Consider the following 19,567-nt stretch of genomic DNA (forward strand, 5'->3'; position numbering starts at 1 on the left):
AATTAAATGACATCATTACCAGAGTATCAAAAACATTCATCGTTAGATTTCTTAATACATTACATTACATTTCATTGAGCTGATGCTTTCATGCAAAGCGACTTACAATATGTGCATTTCAGCCATACCTCAAAATTAAAGAAATATTTTTTGTTTTTTCATAATGAAGTTACACATCACATGATTTCAGATCGTTATTGTATAGAATACATCCAATACACACACTGCAATGTTCTGGAGAACTCACCTGCAGATTAGCGCAGGTGGAGAACACACAGGCGTTGTCCAGGGGTTTGAGGGCATCAGCGTGGAAAGAGGCGGCGGGCTTAGAGACGATTGGGGGCCGGGCAGCAGGGAAGAAGGTGGACGGCGGCTCCGTCACCAGAAGAGTTCCTCCTTCTGCTCTGTAGCCAAACGACTGGATAGAGTTTTCTGTGAACCATGGCAGAGAAACTCCTCAATCAATCTCCACGTAACGCAAATTATATAATAAACGTAATAAATGTGTGTAACTCAAGCCACAACTGACTTGTTGTACTTTTATTTCAATCACCGTGCACCGACAGGTGCCTCCACCTAGAGGTTGGGAGTTATATTTGACACATCGTTACATCCCCCTTTCTTTAGATGTATGTTATCATAATTATGAACAAGCTATTCTCCTAGCACCTTGACCTGAATCAGCATATTCTTTTTCCTTCATTCTAACATGATATCTTACATTCAGATCCCAACAGGAACAGTATGTCTGTACTTTTTTTTCAGATTTTATCTGAGTTTTCACAAAGGATACTTTTAACTCTTGTTTAACATTTGTAATCAGCTGAACTCGGCTCTGTCAGCACTTACTGAGGCAGGTGTTGTGAGTGAAGTCCCGGTGGAAGGCGTCACACTGGTGCTCCTGATTGGCTGTTCCCCTGCAGGTGCACCACAGGCTCATGGTGATGTTCGATGGACTGCTGTCGTTGTAGTTGGGCGTCACGTCAGAGCCTGAAGGAAGAAACAGAGAGAGAGGGAGTTCATGCAGGAGAAGAATAAGAAGCAGGATGCAGATTAGTCCCTAAAGAAAGCTGGAGAGGATTTGGGGAAATTGGAATTTGAATGAGCGGAGGATTTCCAGCGAGGAAGTGAGTCCCCTGCAATGTTTTTCTCCAACAAAGAGCCGGCGACTGCAAATCCTCTCATTGTAATAATAATACTGAAAGAATAATATTGAGGTTTGGTGAAATTATCTGAAGACAAAAGTCCCCTTTGTTCCCCAAATATAATGAAATATGCTAATTAAAGGGAAGACAGGGTTTATAGAGGAGGTGAGAGTTCACAGCCACGACCTCATGAAGAAATAATAAAATAAACGAGAGCTCACCGATGAGGCCGACGTAGGACATCAGGCAGCCGTGGTAGTTATTGTGAGGACAGCCCGTGACGCTCTGAGACGTTGTGTGGCAGTTCTTGTGGAAGTCAGCCAGCCGGGCTCTGAAGAGGAGAAAGAAGAGGAAGGAGAGGAAGGAGAGAAAGCAGCTCTCAGCGTAAAACTAGCACTGCCATCTCCTGGTTCAAGTCATACTTTGAGCGCCAACAGTACATTGCCATCAAAAAATCCAAGTCTGTCACAGACTAAGTCTCTCGAGGTGTCCCCCAAGGTTCAGTAGATGGTCCCCTCTTCATTCTCTACTTGCTCCCCCTTGGCAATACTCCACCATAGTCTTTTTTACTTGTATGTTGCTGCAGCATCTGCATCTCCACCAAATCAATCATACCCAACAGCTACTCCACCATCACCAACTGCCTCACAAATATAAAGACCCTGATGCAAGCCAACTTCCTCAACAGCGACAAATCCTAAATCGGCCCCAAAACACTAAAAAAAATCACACCACACTTTTCCCTCTGCATCCAACCCTCTTGTTGGAACGTCAGATCAAGCACATCACAAAACCTCCTTCTTCCATGGCCATTTTCCATCTACGCTGCTCCATCTCCTCGTCTAAATGTTCTGAACTTGGAGGAGGAAGGTCGTGTTTGGCTCATGTCGTGTTTGGCCCAGCTAACATTTATCGTCAGCAATTACATGTAAAAAATCGCACCATTCCTTCCCGAACCCTAAACCCTAACCCGGTGAATTTATCTTTTATGTTTGCTGCTGCCATTAATTCACCATTTCTGCAAGAAATTCTTAAACTACACTATTTTAATGACTTTTCTCTCATGTTTCAATCAATGTCCTTAATGGTTTGTAAATCTCCTTGCTTCATTTTTAGATTTTTTGTAATGGTTTTATGTGAAGCATTTTAATTGCCTTGTTGTTGAAATGTGCCATTCAAGCAAATTTGCCTTGACTTGCCCCCGCCGGAACACTCAACCACGCCTTCAAGGCAAAGCCTGTATCACCACAGTCCTTCGAACCACAGACCACATCACCCCAATCCTTAAAACCAGAGACCAAATCACAGTCCTTTAAAACAGAGACCACATCACTCCAATACTTAAAACCAGAGACCATATCTGTCACAGCAGGGCAGAGGCAGGAAGGAGAATCCAAACGCAGCGTTTCTCACAAACAAAAGGTATGTAATGATTAGGGCCGGGACTTTAGCGCGTTAATTAAGATTAATTAATTACAATGTGAATTAAGATTAATTAATTACACAAAAAAGAACACATTAAACATTTTTTACGCATTTTTACACTTATTTTTTGCACCGCGGAACGTTTCTCACTGGATGAGTTTCGGGGGGACCGATTACACTGGAGCACCAACTAGCGTCCATGACTTGAGACAACAACAAACCACAGTGAACGTGAACGAAGAAGCTGACGAGACCGTGTCGGGTGGCCCCGTGAATGGGAAATCTTCTTATAATAAACACACGGATGGAAGCGTCGATAAGAGCGTGGTTGTGTGCAAGCTGTGCAACAAGGAATTCACATCGAGCCTCAAGTATCACCTCAACGCAACACAATTAGCAGCTAGCGTGGACGTACAAGGACCCACACCCAACCCGCACTGCACCAGATGACTGGTTTAAGGACCAGGGTAACTAAGTCCACGTCTGAAAAAATAACCAATGTTCTGAATGTTCTTGAAAGTATTGGTCTGCTTAAAAAACATAGTTTACCGAAGGTCTACTTACCTATAGGCTACCAGAATTTCTGAAAGTACTATATTTCTAAATATGCTATTGCTACACTGGAATTGGTTGAACAAAAATAAAACTCCATGTGAAAAAAATTACTTCTCACTGTTCTCAGGTCAAATATTTATGCAATTAAAATGCAATTAATTTCGATTAATTAATTACAAAGCCTCTAATTAGATTAATATTTTTAATCGAGTCCCGGCCCTAGTAATGATAAATAATAAAAAGGTATTAATAATTACAAATCAAAATGCCATGGGGAAAACCGCAGGAAGTGAAGCTAACCCATGCACACAAGAGGCAGGAAACCACAAAATAAAACAGTAAACAAACCCAAACCGAGACAACATCACCACAGTCCTTCAAAGCAGAGACCACATCACAGGGCTAAATGTGGAGAAAATGTGCTCCTACATGGATGAATGTAGGAGCAAAGATATTTAGGAGGGTTTTTTTTAGGGTTTGGGTTATATGTTCTCCCTCTGACTTGTTTATCTTAGCGTTTTGGGCTGTAGATGTTACGAAAAGAACATTTTATAACATGGTGGCTTCTCTTCACCGGTAGGTGTGCGCTGCATAAGCCCCGCCTCCTCCAGGACAGAGGAGCGCGATCAACATTTTGCGTCAATCGCCACTTTCAGAACAGCACTTAAAACTCATCTATTTCAACCTGTGATGCTTGTGACTCTCTTCTCGGTTTGGTTTCCTACTATTATTTCACTGCTGTTTTTTATTTGATGTAACTCAGATTGTTTAAGCTGGAAGGATAATAAAGACGACAATATGCAACAACCACCGTGGTACACCGTGCGTACACATACATATACTTATTTGGTATTTATATGTATATTATATTAAGCTGCATTAACTTCTTATCATGTAAAGTGCCTTGAGTACCATTTAAAGCACTATACAAACATAAATTCCATAGTCAAGTACCATAATGAAATGCCATTGTAATAACATAAAATAGTAGTATAATAATAGTAAGAACCATTACAACATTGAATGTCTCCTTTCTACTAACTGTCCATGTCTCCTTACTTCCTTTTTATAGGAGGAACCTTTTTCTCCTTATTGGTGTTAAACTCATAAGAGAAGAAGCAGTGTGTGAACCTGCTGAGACGACAAGGAGGAGTAAGATGAAGATGACGTCATGTGGTTCAATCAGCAGGGTGTCGAGAAAGTACGATCATCGCTGTTCTGTGTGTGTGTGTGTGTGTGTGTGGGTGTGTCTGTGTGTGTGTGTGATGCTCTGCACAAACCTCACTGTGAGTTTTGTGTTTGCATGTCTGTCAGCTGAAGGAAAAGAGAGACAGAGACAGATCTGACAGATCTGAGAGCTGTGCTTTTGACTTTCACACAGAGGTCAGTGCGTGCGTTTGTGTGTGTGTGTGCGTTTGTGTGTGTGTGTGTGTGTCTATGTGTTTGGTAATCCTGGAAACGTCAGCTCGAGACAAAAGACACAACCATAATCCACACTGACACACACACTTCCCTCCAGTGTCTCACTTTGTCTCTCTGTCACACACATAGTGACACACGCTGAGTCTCTCTTTGACCCTGACAGTCAGAAAATGTTATTCAATTTTCACTTCTCCTTTATTGGGTACAAACAGCCCCCCCCCCCTATAATATTAATATATTCTTTTTTTGATCTTGTCTAATAACATAGACGCCCTGTTTACATCCTGTTTATCGATCCAGACTCTCTCCCAATGACTCCAACCCGCCCGCGACCCATTTAAAGAATAAGCGGCTTTGAAGTATTATCTATTGTTTTTATTTATCAATCGGCTTTTTATTTATTTATAAACCTTTAATAAATTCATGAATCTTCTATTGCCATGACAACTCAAAAAATTCTATCATATATGGAAGAGATTTATATCTTTAAAGAAAAGTAATTGTGAACTTTGCTGCTAGGACGTCATGAATACATGCGTCTTCAAAAGTGTCCTCCCAGATCCAAAATGCTTGACTCTACATTTCTGGTAAAGACACCGTATCCTTTGTCCTCTTTTGTCCTCGTCGAACAGTTACAGATTTATATCTGGATGATATTAGGAACCATTTTGAGAAGCAGCTGGTCAATCTTAATGTAAGTTTTTTTTGGAAAGTTTTACTTCGACAAAGTGGAGTGAACAAAGTTACAGAGAATTACGGAAGATGGTTTTCAAAATCAACATTTGGATTTTTTTCTTCTTCAATGTCAGCCAATCCTGACTCGGTTTGAAAGCCCAACCCCTCGTTTTAATCGTCAGAAGCAATAGGATTGCGCTAGTGGAGAAGAGCCACAGCTTTATTAGCACGTCAGAATATAAAAAGTGTAGAGCTCAATGAGGCTGACGAGAAAGACATTTGAACATTAGTTCCCCGCCAGAGCCTCAGAAATAACCGAAAGGAATGGTTTGTTTGTAACACAGCATTTTTCCTTGAAAACGTGCCTTGTGTTTGTTTGCTCATAACTCTTTTTGTCTCAGTTTCTGTTAGCATCTAGCTTTGATCGATAGGTCCTGAAATTCTGAGAATTTTCAAACAGCCTTGTTTGCATTGTCGCCGAGGCTCTAATTTTTCTTCTGGTGTGCAATATTGTTATATTACAATTTGATGAGTGAGTTTAACAGCATGTAGTAAATTTGATCGGAAATCACAAGGCAGCAACATTAATGTAGTCTGAAGTCGTTAGTGTCTCATTGCAGTCCTATGACCCAAAATGGTGATGATTAGAAACCATGATGGTAGAATATAATAAAGCAAGATGTTGACAATTAAAAAACTCTCGACGAGATGGCGACTCTTTGCTGTCCTGGCTCCCAGATGGTGGAATGAGCTCTCTGATGACATCAGGACTGCAGAGAGCCTCTACGTCTTCCGTCGAAAACTCAAGACACACCTTTTTAGACTCTACCTTGACTAAAACACTAGCAAACCGTAGCACTAACAAATGATAGCACTTAAATTGTACTTATAATGGCACTTTTCTATAACATGTTTTGTAACTGTTATTTGATGAAAAATGTAATTTCTTGTTACTTGTTCTTCTGAGTTTGTATCTCTATGTGGAAATGCACTTATTGTAAGTCGCTTTGGATAAAAGCGTCAGCTAAATGACATGTAATGTAATGCAATGTAATTTTTAAACCAAGATGGCAAAGACTATAAACCAACCTTGTTCTTCTCAAAGAAGTATGTTGTCACATCAGCACGCTGAAATAAAGACTTGATGAAGAGTTGATTCAGTTGTTTTCAGTTATTAGACAGAAGGCAAAAAATAAATCCACATCCTGGATTTTGGTTGGCTACAGACTGAAATGAAGACCTCAATGCATCGTGACGTGTGTTTAGGGCTGTGATTCTCAACTGGTGGGTCGCGGACCGGTTTTTAATGGGCCTCTGCATGGGAAAATAAAAATTAGAATTAAAAAAAAAAAAATCACAAAAAACTCCTCCTGTGATTTTATTTTGAAGGGACTTTTTTAATGCAGCAGAGTGTCGTTTTTTTTCTCCTGCTCGTCCGTCCATGTTTTCAGCAGCGTGTGCCAGGTTGGGTCAAACCATTCTGATATGGGGGAGACTTTGGGTTTTTAGGATAATTAAACATCCTGAATATAAAATATAAAATTCAGCTTATGAACTTGATTTTGAATAAATTTGAGAAGTTGAGAATGTTCCTCAATTTGGGTCGCGGCTTGTCATTAAGGGGTGAAGGTGGGTCCTGGAGCCAGACCAGTTGAGAACCACTGGTTTAGGGAGATGAATATTCTCCAGGGTTCAGGGGCTGCTTGTTCTCTTTGATTCATAAGCCATCACGTCGTTACCACTGAAGCGTTCTGTCGAGACGTCTTCAACCTGCTGCCTCCTTCTCACTTACAGGAAATGGACTTTTGTGTGTGGTGATTAGCGGCTTTATTTTGGTCTCTGTGTTCTGTGTAATAAACATTCCCCAAGTGGGACAGCTCATTTACATTTGCACATGTCTGTATACAAGGATGAGCTGAGAGAGAGGGGCAATACCCTGGTTTATACATCTTTCACTTCCTCATCAGGGTTCAGTGGCCTTATTTTCCCTCGCAGACTCATCTCTCCTGCACGAGGCAGAGGAAATGAGATGAATCAGAGACTGTTTGTGTAAACTCTCCCTCGCAGAGAGGGAGTGAGAAGGCCTGCTGCGATGTCGTTGTCCTCTGTGACCTCCACAAAAGGAGGCAGCTCTCTCCATCAAGTCTCCACCTCACCTCACTGACCGTGTAATGATGCGCCGCCTTACTGGATTGGTTTCATGCCCGAGGTTTGAGAAGCAGTTCAGCTGCTCTGTGTGTGTTTGCATAGAGAGTTTGCAGGTTTATAGGGAACGATCTCACCTTGATGGGGGTCACAAACGAACCGTTGGATAAGTCCTTCTTTGTGAGGCTTAGTCAACGTTGGGAAGTATCGGATCATATACATACATATATACAGTATATATGTATGTGTATGTAGAAGGTCGGAAATATATGTAAATTTACAGAGTTATCTTCACGTGCTAATGTGAGAGAAACTGGGATGAATCAATAGAGAAGCTATTGAGGGAAGTGTCTGAGGGCCAATTGGCTTTGAGCCTCAGACAAGTAGAAAGGAACCAACACATTGTTATGATGTTTAATGTAAAAACAACATGTACACAATATTTGTTTACTGAGCTTATAGCCTTAGAAAGTCGACGGGGGACCTGCTGTGGTCTGTATTCTTCCGGAGCCCTAGAATCCACTCTGGCTAAACTATTTAATCTGGATATTGTCTCACTAGGCTTTAATATTTCATTCAAACGCTTGTATATGTCAACAACAGTGTTGCCACAGTTCTATACATGGTCTGCTTTGTTTCTGAATGAAGCTGTGATGTTTGCGATTTGATTGGAAAGAAAGATGCTAAAGATGCTGAACACAGATCTAGTGGATTATTGAGTTTCTGTTTCTAAGGACTCAACATCTGTTTCAGTAATAAGCTGAAACATCTGGAGAGAATCTGTGCAATGTGAAAAGTCTGCATATTTTCAGCTGTTCACTACCAACATATGGTGATATTTATAAATACAGGGCTTGACATCAGGGCGGCACGGTGGTGCGGTGCTTCGCACCGTCACCTCACAGCAAGAAGGTGCTGGGTTTGACTCCACCTTGTGGCCTTTCTGTGTGGAGTCTGCATGTTCTCCCCCTGTCTGTGTGGGTTCTCTCTGGTTCTCCGGCTTCCTCCAACAGTCCAAAGACCTGCTCTGTGGATCAGGTTGATTGGGAACTCTAAATTGCCCGTAGGTGTGTGGATGTGAGTGTGAACAGTTGTTTGTCTCTGTGTTGCCCTGCAATTGGCTGGCGACCGATCCAAGGTGAACCCTGAGCAAAGATCCCCATATGGACCTGCCTGCTCTGTTCACTAAAATAAGAATCTCATTGCCTGTGGTTGAGTGGGGAGCGTGGTCGTTCTCCAGTAAGTAAGCTAATTTTTTGTCTTGCATATGTTTTCGTGCACAATGAGCTTTACACCCTTGGTAAAGCTCCTTTTTGTATATGTATAGATGACTGTACATATATATTGTATGTAGTCTTGATATGGGTGTTTACAATGGTCATTTAAATTTGAAAGGATTCTTGGTCTTCAAGTAAATTGTACCGTAGTCAACTTTAATTTAATTTAAACAAAAATTCAAAAAGAACAACATTTTTGGCTAATGAAATTGGCGAGTGGCTATTAGCTTTGGAAAACCACAACACATTTGAAAACTAACAACTACATTACTCCCTTTCTCACCATTATTTTTTAAAAGCAAACCAATAAAGAGAGCCATGTTACCATGGAGACCAACATCATCTCATTGGTTAGTCATGCATCAATTCAATCATCTTCCATACCGTTTATCCTTAGAGGGTGGGCTGGAATCAATATCAGCTAACATTGAGACGGAGAGGCAGGTCCACTGGACTGGTCTCCAGTCTTATAGGGACACACAACCACCCACCCTCGCATTCACAAACTCACAGGGAAGTTAAAGTCATCAGTTAACCTATCTTCTAAATCTTCAGACTGTGGGAGGAAGCCGGAGGACCCGGAGACAACCCACACCAACACAGGGAGAACATGCACACTCCACCCTGGGCTGGTTTGAACCCAGAACCTTCTCCTGGTCACACATTCAAACACAGTTTGGGAGTTTTTCATACTGCAATTCATACTATAAACATCACATCACTGTCTGCAGAGAGGAGATTCCTGGTTACTGTGGCAACAAGTCTCATTAGGCCAGTTTGCTGATCATCACCATCGTTTTTATTACAAAAAAGTAACAAGTCAAAGTAGAAACATTGGTTTTACCTCTTCCCCCTCCATCAATGTATAGTCAAATTTAACTTTTTCATGGAACCTTTGACAACCAGGATGTGTTTTGTTCCAGCCCTGTTCTCCCCTGAAGGGCAGCTCAGCTGTTGTCAGTGAGGGTATGGTGATGGGATTTGTTACTAATTCACCTCCACATGGAGCTCCTGTAACCTTTACGGTCTTCTGTTATCAATCAGAAGTGTAATTCTAAGCCCTCAGTGTTTAACATTCCTCTCTAATTAAACCCTCCAGCAGCTGATTTCCCTGATTGACTCCTAATGACAATCAGAGAAGACAAGCTTAATCAGGCAGCAGCTCCTCCGGAGCGGCGACAGCGTGACCAGTCGGGTTCAGCCTCACCTGCAGAGGGCATCGGAGCGACAGGTGTGACGAAGGTCCATGCAGGTGGGCTTGTGCTTCTCCTGGTGGGAGCAAGATGGGACAATAGTGCGGCGGCGGCGCTCGGCACAGGCCTGGTCAGGACAGGAGCAGAACAGCAGGGGGTAGGTCAGCTCCCAGGAGACCCGCTCGAAGAACTGACGCAGGGCCTGAGGACAGAGGGCCACTCATGGATTCACACATACATTTATATTCAGATTCATTCAGATTTAGATTTATATATTAGTTTGCAGTGATGTATCCATGATGTCCCCATAACGCATTCTCTCATGTGTTCATGCAGATGCATTGTGGGAGCTCACACACTGTGACTAAAGAAGAAGGTGATGATGAAGATGATGATGAGGCAGAGAAAGAAGAGGAGGATGGTTATTCCGAAGAAGATCAAGAAGATGGTGGAGAAAATAAAGATGAATGCGATGATGTCCCCCCCTCTTTTTTCTTTGTTCTATTTCCCCCTTTTTTTTCCTTTTGTTCTGTGTGTCTTTTACATTTGTTGGAAAAGCGCTATATAGAATTAAAGTATTCTTGTTATTACATATTCTTAGAATGCAGTTTTAGTGAAACATAATTACTCTCAAAAGAAAAACAAAAAGGAAATATACAATTATAATAACTCTGCTCACTTTCTGACATCTTTTCCGGCTGCAGGGCTCCGGATTGGCCACAGAGGGCTGAGGGGGCGTGGCCTTGCTGCAGATGGAGTTATAGGCGGATCGAAGGCGTTTACACGTCTCGTTTAGGTTGCAGGCCTTCGCCGCGTCCAGACATGGGTTGCAGGATTTCCCTGCCACAGAGCAGGGACTCCTCTTAGATGAAGAAGAATCTGCACAAGAAAAGGAAGACTGAAGGACTGAATTGATGGAAAGGGTCTCCATGACAACAAAAGCACTGAGATGATGGACACACACGCACACCCACAATCCATTGCACTCAATTCATTTTCTAGCTTGTGGTTTAGAAAGACGGGAATATTGATGACCTTTGAGTCACGTTTGGACTCTCTGGTAAGTTTATTTATGAAGCACGAAGCAGTTAATGCGAATATGCGCCAACAAAAAGGATCAATGACGTATTGACTCAGACTGTACGAACATGTACCGTATGGGAGACAGTGTGTGGGACAATGTGTGAGACAGTATAAGAGAGTATGTGAGACAGTGTGTGGGATCATATGAGAGACAGTATGCGGGATCATATGAGAGACAGTGTGGGACAGTGTGTGAGACACTATGAGAGACAGTGTGCGGGACAGTGTGTGAGACACTATGAGAGACAGTGTGCGGGACAGTGTGAGAGACACTATGAGAGACAGTGTGCGGGACAGTGTGAGAGACACTATGAGAGACAGTGTGCGGGACAGTGTGTGAGACACTATGAGAGACAGTGTGTGGGACAGTGTGTGAGACACTATGAGAGACAGTGTGTGGGACAGTGTGTGAGACACTATGAGAGACAGTGTGTGGGACAGTGATGCTCAGCTGCAGCGTGTGGTGTCCATCACGTAACGTTACGGCCCGAGAATTCTTTGTCTTCTGCATCGATGGCTCTCGTACAGGAAGTGATGTCATTACGGCTCTTTGTGATGTCGGAGAACTCTCCTAAAAAACATGAATCTATCTGCTATCGCTCCTTCATCAATGAGGAAGAGACACACACACAGACACACAGACACACACACACATACACACACACACACACAAGGCACAGCCCTATTGCACACACACAGTCACATTATGTGTCCCTTTACAATTGAAACACACACACACACACAGTGCTGAGACATGATCTAACAAGGTCAAATGCAGAACTGGAGGGAGAAAGTGTGTGTGTGTTTGTGTGTGTTTTTGGAAGAAAAAGAAGGAACAAACCTTGTTGCCTCTTTCTGTCCCGTGAGGAATATTTTCTTCTTTGATACGATGCATGTACATGTATTTATGTATTTATGTATTACAGCTGTCAATAGATGAAAAAATGAACAAACTAATCTGACATTTTGAAGTTCCATTTTTCTCCTAAAGACTAAGTCTTATGAATGAATGAATATGTACATGTGATCATGTTGTCCTCGTGCACTTTGCTCTTAACTCGCCATCATTTGACGTGTTTGAAGTGCAAACGATGTCCCCACATCTAGCAGGACGTTTTCTAAACCACTGTCTTTTAGGGACACAGTGGTGTCCTCTGCAGGCAGATGTTGAGATTTTCCCCAGTTTGACCTTTTGCACAAACGTGCGCTGTCCAGAAAAGTCAATCATCGCATGTAAATGCGCATTAGCAAATGTTCCAACCATTTTCCATTTCTGCCCACACAACACATGTTGATATCTCATTGTTTATAGAAGATATGGACCATGAACTGGCTTAATGTGGCAAAACACATCTTCCAAATGACTGAACTCCTCCCAGAGATTAAAGCCCTTTCTTGTCCGTCGGTTATGATTGTTGTTACCGGCTGGAAAGTAGAATATTCTCACTGCTTTGAGTTTCAAATCTTCAAAGACAAAACTTCCTTTGTACCGTAAACACACACTCACACACACTCTCACACACACACACACACTCTCACACACACGCACTCACACACACACACACACACTCACTCTCACACACACATGCACACACACACACACACTCACACACTCACACACACACTCACTCACTCACTCACTCACACACACTCAGACACACACACACTGACTCTGTCACGCCTCCTTCCCTCCAATCAATTTGTGACAGTCTTGTCTGAAACATCCTTTAATGTTCCGCCTCTCCTTCTTTATTATCCTCTTATCTCTGAGCGTTCAGCCTTCACAAGCTAGACTCCAGCAGACAGGTGATGTAAGACACACACACACACACTGAACATGTATGACAACGCACATGCAGATGGATCTCATGTTTTGTTGGTCGGAAATTGGAAATAACTGAGATGTCACACATTGGCTGAACTCTATTAGCATGTGTGTGTGTGTGTGTGTGTGTGTGTGTCTACGTGTGTGTGTGTGTGTGTCTGTGTCTGTGTCTGTGTGTGTGTCTGTGTGTGTGTGTGTGTGTGTGAGTGAAGTACGTAAATGGAGCTTTTCAGGTTACATTGGTTTAAGCTCTCCTGCTTTCACTTGTTTCTACTTGTGTTTATCTGAGAGAGCGGAACCCAATTTACAGACCTGTGAGTCTATTACACAGCTGTTTGAGCACATATACACACATAAATAAACACAGACACACATACACTAACACACTAACACACACTGTGCTCAGGGCTCGTGACATTTAAACACTTCTCACAAAGCTGTTTTTACGTAGTGTGCCCAATTAAAGAGCGGATGGTGGAGTGAGGAGGAAAGAGAGGATGAGTGAGGATGAGGGTGTAAAGGACCTTTGAGAGTGTGAAGTATTTTAATAGATTTAATCGACAGATAGTTACTTTTTAATGCATTTTATTTTAGGCATTTTGCTACGGCAGTCGGTGAACTTGCGGTTGCGCTTTTACGGCGTAAGACATGAAAAGGATGGGAAAAGGTTTAAGGTTTATTAGTTTTACACCTGGTTGATATGCGCACAGGGTCAGTACCTGATCAGGTTTGAGAATTATTGTTTTAGGTAATAACGTGACAGCCAGCGGAAGATAGTATTGCCCTGACCCGGCAAGCTTTAGGGCGGGGCCTAATGTTGATTGACAGGTCTCTACTAGAAGGTGTATGGTGACAAACAATACGGTGAACTAGAGGCGTTGAAGCGGGACCAATCAACAAGTAGTTTGAAGTGTGGACGATGGAAGTGTGAGCGATTGAAGTGTGAGCGATGGAAGTGTGAGCGATGGAAGTGTGAGCGATTGAAGTGTGAGCGATGGAAGTGTGAGCAATTGAAGTGTGGACGATGAACGTGTGGGCGATTGAAGTGTGAGCGATAGAAGTGTGAGCGATGGAAGTGTGAGCGATGGAAGTGTGAGCAATGGAAGTGTGAGCAATGGAAGTGTGAGCGATAGAAGTGTGAGCGATGGAAGTGTGAGCGATTGAAGTGTGAGCAATTGAAGTGTGGACGATGGACGTGTGGGCGATTGAAGTGTGAGCGATGGAAGTGTGAGCGATGGAAGTGTGAGCGATGGAAGTGTGAGCAATTGAAGTGTGGACGATGGACGTGTGGGCGATTGAAGTGTGAGCGATAGAAGTGTGAGCGATGGAAGTGTGAGCGATGGAAGTGTGAGCAATGGAAGTGTGAGCGATGGAAGTGTGAGCGATTGAAGTGTGAGCGATGGAAGTGTGAGCGATGGAAGTGTGAGCGATGGAAGTGTGAGCGATGGAAGTGTGAGCGATAGAAGTGTGAGCGATGGAAGTGTGAGCGATAGAAGTGTGAGCGATGGAAGTGTGAGCGATTGAAGTGTGAGCAATTGAAGTGTGGACGATGGACGTGTGGGCGATTGAAGTGTGAGCGATGGAAGTGTGAGCGATGGAAGTGTGAGCGATGGAAGTGTGAGCGATGGAAGTGTGAGCGATAGAAGTGTGAGCGATGGAAGTGTGAGCGATAGAAGTGTGAGCGATGGAAGTGTGAGCGATTGAAGTGTGAGCGATGGAAGTGTGAGCGATGGAAGTGTGAGCGATGGAAGTGTGAGCGATTGAAGTGTGAGCGATGGAAGTGTGAGCGATGGAAGTGTGAGCGATGGAAGTGTGAGCGATGGAAGTGTGAGCGATTGAAGTGTGAGCGATGGAAGTGTGGGCGATTGAAGTGTGGGCGATGGAAGTGTGAGCGATGGAAGTGTGAGCGATGGAAGTGTGAGCGTTGGAAGTGTGAGCGTTGGAAGTGTGAGCGATGGAAGTGTGAGCGATGGAAGTGTGAGCGTTGGAAGTGTGAGCGATGGAAGTGTGAGCGATGGAAGTGTGAGCGTTGGTAGTGTGGGCGATTGAAGTGTGGGCGATGGAAGTGTGAGCGATGGAAGTGTGAGCGATGGAAGTTTGAGCGATTGAAGTGTGAGCGATGGAAGTGTGAGCGATGGAAGTGTGAGCGATGGAAGTGTGAGCGATGGAAGTGTGAGCGATGGAAGTGTGAGCGATGGTAGTGTGAGCGTTGGAAGTGTGAGCGATGGAAGTGTGGGCGATGGACGTGTGGGCGATGGAAGTGTGAGCGATTGAAGTGTGAGCGATTGAAGTGTGAGCGATGGAAGTGTGAGCGATGGAAGTGTGAGCGATGGAAGTGTGAGCGATGGAAGTGTGAGCGATTGAAGTGTGAGCGATTGAAGTGTGGACGATGGAAGTGTGAGCGATTGAAGTGTGAGCGATTGAAGTGTGAGCGATTGAAGTGTGGACGATGGAAGTGTGAGCGATTGAAGTGTGAGCGATTGAAGTGTGAGCGATTGAAGTGTGGATGATGGAAGTGTGAGCGATTGAAGTGTGAGCGATTGAAGTGTGAGCGATTGAAGTGTGGGCGATGGAAGTGTGAGCGATGGAAGTGTGAGCGATGGAAGTTTGAGCGATTGAAGTGTGAGCGATGGAAGTGTGAGCGATGGAAGTGTGAGCGATGGAAGTGTGAGCGATGGAAGTGTGAGCGATGGAAGTGTGAGCGATGGTAGTGTGAGCGTTGGAAGTGTGAGCGATGGAAGTGTGGGCGATGGACGTGTGGGCGATGGAAGTGTGAGCGATTGAAGTGTGAGCGATTGAAGTGTGAGCGATGGAAGTGTGAGCGATGGAAGTGTGAGCGATGGAAGTGTGAGCGATGGAAGTGTGAGCGATTGAAGTGTGAGCGATTGAAGTGTGGACGATGGAAGTGTGAGCGATTGAAGTGTGAGCGATTGAAGTGTGAGCGATTGAAGTGTGGACGATGGAAGTGTGAGCGATTGAAGTGTGAGCGATTGAAGTGTGAGCGATTGAAGTGTGGACGATGGAAGTGTGAGCGATTGAAGTGTGAGCGATTGAAGTGTGAGCGATTGAAGTGTGGACGATGGAAGTGTGAGCGATTGAAGTGTGAGCGATGGAAGTGTGAGCGATTGAAGTGTGAGCGATGGAAGTGTGAGCGATTGAAGTGTGAGCGATGGAAGTGTGAGCGATGGAAGTGTGAGCGATGGTAGTGTGAGCGATTGAAGTGTGAGCGATGGTAGTGTGAGTGTGAGCGATGGAAGTGTGAGCGATGGAAGTGTGAGCGATGGAAGTGTGAGCGATGGTAGTGTGAACGATGGGGTGCCGCCTCTGACCAGTTAGCCTCTGACACCCAACATTATGGAACATCTCACTGCCTTTTAGGAAAGGACAAAAGTGCTGTTAATGAAGACTGCTTCAGCTGGAGTCTCACACACACACACACACACAGACACACACACACACACAGAGACACACAGTAACACACACACAGTAACATAAACACACACACACACACACACACACACACACACAGAGAGACACAGTAACACACACACACACACACACACCCTCATACCTGAGATGATGGAGGCATGCTGGAATTCCTCCGAGAAATGGATCGGCTCGTAGGGAGACGTCTCGTAAAACTCTTCTCCTGAAAACAACAGAAAAGATTCAGCTACAGTACACACACACACGCGCACACACAGAGAGACACACACACACACACACACAGACAGAGAGAGACACGCAGACTAACCTCATACAGTGGATTAGACATTGGTATTTACAGCAAGCTTGTTGTGCTAAGCTAGGCTAACAAAGTGACTTTTGCTCTGAATGGACCCGATATTATTATGGCGCTTTTTGTGCTAAGCTAGGCTAACAACGTGAGTTTTGCTCTAAATTGACCTGGTATTATTATGGCGCTTGTTGTGCTAAGCTAGGCTAATGAGGAGAATCTAGATCTGAGCTTAGTTCCGTCATAAAGAACATAGGAATCCTTGATTAGATCCTTGATCCTGATTGATTAGAGTAATGAGGCACTTACATTTTACCAACACTTACGTATTTAACATTAACTTGTGCGATATTTTGTTGGACTTGAAGACTTTGCGCTGTCAGTTTACTGCCATGTTTATATGATTCCATTTCAAAGTGCAGTTTATTTTCTAGCACAAAATCGCAAATGTGCCTCACAGGGCTTTACAGTCATGTGACCTCCTCTGTCCAGAATCCCTCACATTGGCACAGCAAGAACTCCCCAAAGATGGGGAGAATAAAGGGACCTTCAGAGACAGAGGAGGCTCCTCCCCAGATAACGTAAAAGATGAACAATACGTATAATACATCCGATAGGAATGATTCAAATACACATATTATCTCCTCTTCCCTTAGGTTTTTTTGCCGTTGTACTGTTTGAAATTCCTTGTTTTGGTGATCGGCTCGTCCGTCTTCTGACGTATGACGCGCACGACGATCCTGATGACTGACATCTGATTCAAACTAACGAGACGGTTTGAGCGTGGATCTGCCTTCAGGGAACCGACCGCCTGATGTCAATCATCTGGTTAATTTGAGCTGGATAATGGGACATTTGATCGACTTAGTTGAACCACGTACGAGGAAACCAGTTACAATTACATGGATAAATATACGGAGATGGGAGAATAATGTATGAAATCTGAGATGCTTCATTATAGAAGCATTATCCCACATATAAAACATATAGTGTCCACATGCAGACTGTGAGTGTGTGTGTGTGTGTGTGTGTGTGTGTCTGTTTGGCAGCTGACAACGACACAAGTAAACAAGAAACAGCAGTCTCTCTCGTGGAGCAATGATCAGCCTGCAGCGCTCTAATTAGGCCGCATGTTAAACACATCAGTCGTTAGTCAGGCTTGCAAATGAGCCGTTTATTTGTCTGCGTGCTGAGCACCAAAGTGGATGTTAAACGTGTCGTTTCGCAGGCTGACCTCTGAGCACCTTGTGATTAGGCGCTCACACGGCCAGTGACTGGACAGAATACTAAAATATGAACATGCACCATAAACACGACTGCTCATTATGAGCCTGGACCAGTCTACGAGTTCTGCCCTTTCAGCAACTCTGAACTACATCCTGTTTAGAGTAATCAGCTGATTGAATGCTCAACGGGTTTAACATATTGTAGAGCTTCAGACGGACAAACTGCACCCACAACCACAGAACGTCCACATATCAATAACTACAGCTACTGTAACTACTGCAATGATGTGACAAAACAAGCGTGAAACACGCCTCCAGGGTCCGGTTCCTCGTACGTGGATAACTGAGATAGCCGGATGGCTGAGAAGCTTTTCGGTCCCCTGAAGCAGGTTTGTCTAAATCACCATAGCAACACATGGAAAACGTGAACCTGTTCAGACGCAGGTTCATCTGACCTGCTGGATGGGTTCACCACACTCTTCCTCATTGATGAAGGAGCGATATCAGTTAGATTAGTTTTATAGAGAAAGACTTCTATGACATCACAAAGACCCGTTATGACGTCACTTCCTGTACAAGCACCATCAATACTGATCAATACTATTTACAAGAAGACCTTCTGGAGCCCAAACGTTACGTGATGGACACCACACGCTGCAGCCGAGCATCACTGTCTCACAGACTGTCTCTCACAGTGTCTCACGCTGTCTCTCACACTGTCTCAGTGTCTCTCACAGTGTCTCTCACAGTGTCTCACACTGTCTCTCACACTGTCTCACAGTGTCTCACAGACTGTCTCACGGACTGTCTCACACGCTGTCTCTCACAGTGTCCCACAGACTGTCTCTCACAGTGTCCCACAGACTGTCTCTCACAGTGTCCATGTGTGTCCATGTTGTGATGCAGAGAACATCTGGAAAGCCGCTGCATGTCGTGCTCTTCGTAAAGTTCTGTTGGTTTATTTGTCTCTAAATAAACTTCTGGATGTTTTATGTTTCACTGCTTGAATTGATCACATGTCTGATTATGAATAATAGAAATATACTGATTCACCAAACATAATAAAACTCCTAGTTCTGTATGGTCATCTACACACACATATACACACGTATCATAAACTGATACATTTATCCTCATCACTATCAATCAGACTCTTGGGGCTTGTTTTATGTATTTATTCTGAAAGAGTTGAGATCATTATTCTCATTAGATGAAGAGTAAAATGAGGTAAATGAGCTGGTACATTTTACCAACACTTTCGCATTTAACGTTAACTTGTGTGCGATACTTTGTTGGACTTGTAGACCTCACAGGGGGCGCTGTCAGTTTATGCCATGATTATATGATTCAATTAATTTTGTTTTCTAGCAGAAAATCTCAAATTTGCCTCAGAGGGCTTTACAGTCATGTGACATCCTCTATAACAATGGTTATTATGATGAGGATGAGGATAATAATGATGATGTGTTGTATTTTAAAAGTAGAGCTCCACACCGACTCTGTGTCTATGTTTTGTCTGATTAACAAGTCAAACACATTATTAGAAGGCTGTTTACTTGACCTCCGATTCTCCCCATTTGTGGTCTTAATGACTTTATGATTACATTTCTATTTGTTAACCAAGTGCAGCGTGATGGTAAAACAACTGAAATATGGGATTTTCGAAATCGAGATGCCACATGCTTTCTGTGCAGCTCAATCTTCTGAAGAAGAAGAGCAGAAAATCTGTTTGGCGCACTGGAGGTGATGAACCCTCAATCAGGAGACACAGTTTAGGATCCGTCTTTTAACGAGGACATGCCTCCCTTTAGTTGTTGAAACAACCTCTTCATCAGCTCCACTTGGGGAGACGGGTCATAA

The 19,567-nt window shown here is 43.6% G+C and overlaps 1 protein-coding gene across 1 annotated transcript in view; it reads right to left on the reverse strand.

Moving 5' to 3' along the window:
* Positions 1-19,567, reverse strand: part of gfra2b (GDNF family receptor alpha 2b) — a 33,103-nt gene that overhangs the window by 5,556 nt on the left and 7,980 nt on the right. Inside the window, exons 3-8 of the mRNA XM_037485263.2 lie at positions 16,317-16,394; positions 10,517-10,716; positions 9,852-10,039; positions 1,367-1,476; positions 850-990; positions 248-432 (exon numbers count right to left, since the gene is read on the reverse strand). Of these exons, the coding sequence (XP_037341160.2) occupies positions 248-432; positions 850-990; positions 1,367-1,476; positions 9,852-10,039; positions 10,517-10,716; positions 16,317-16,394 (902 nt within the window). The remainder of the gene's footprint in view (positions 1-247; positions 433-849; positions 991-1,366; positions 1,477-9,851; positions 10,040-10,516; positions 10,717-16,316; positions 16,395-19,567) is intronic.

The sequence above is a fragment of the Pungitius pungitius genome, chromosome 18 (genome assembly GCF_949316345.1).
Source record: "Pungitius pungitius chromosome 18, fPunPun2.1, whole genome shotgun sequence".
Classification (NCBI taxonomy): Eukaryota; Metazoa; Chordata; class Actinopteri; order Perciformes; family Gasterosteidae; genus Pungitius; species Pungitius pungitius.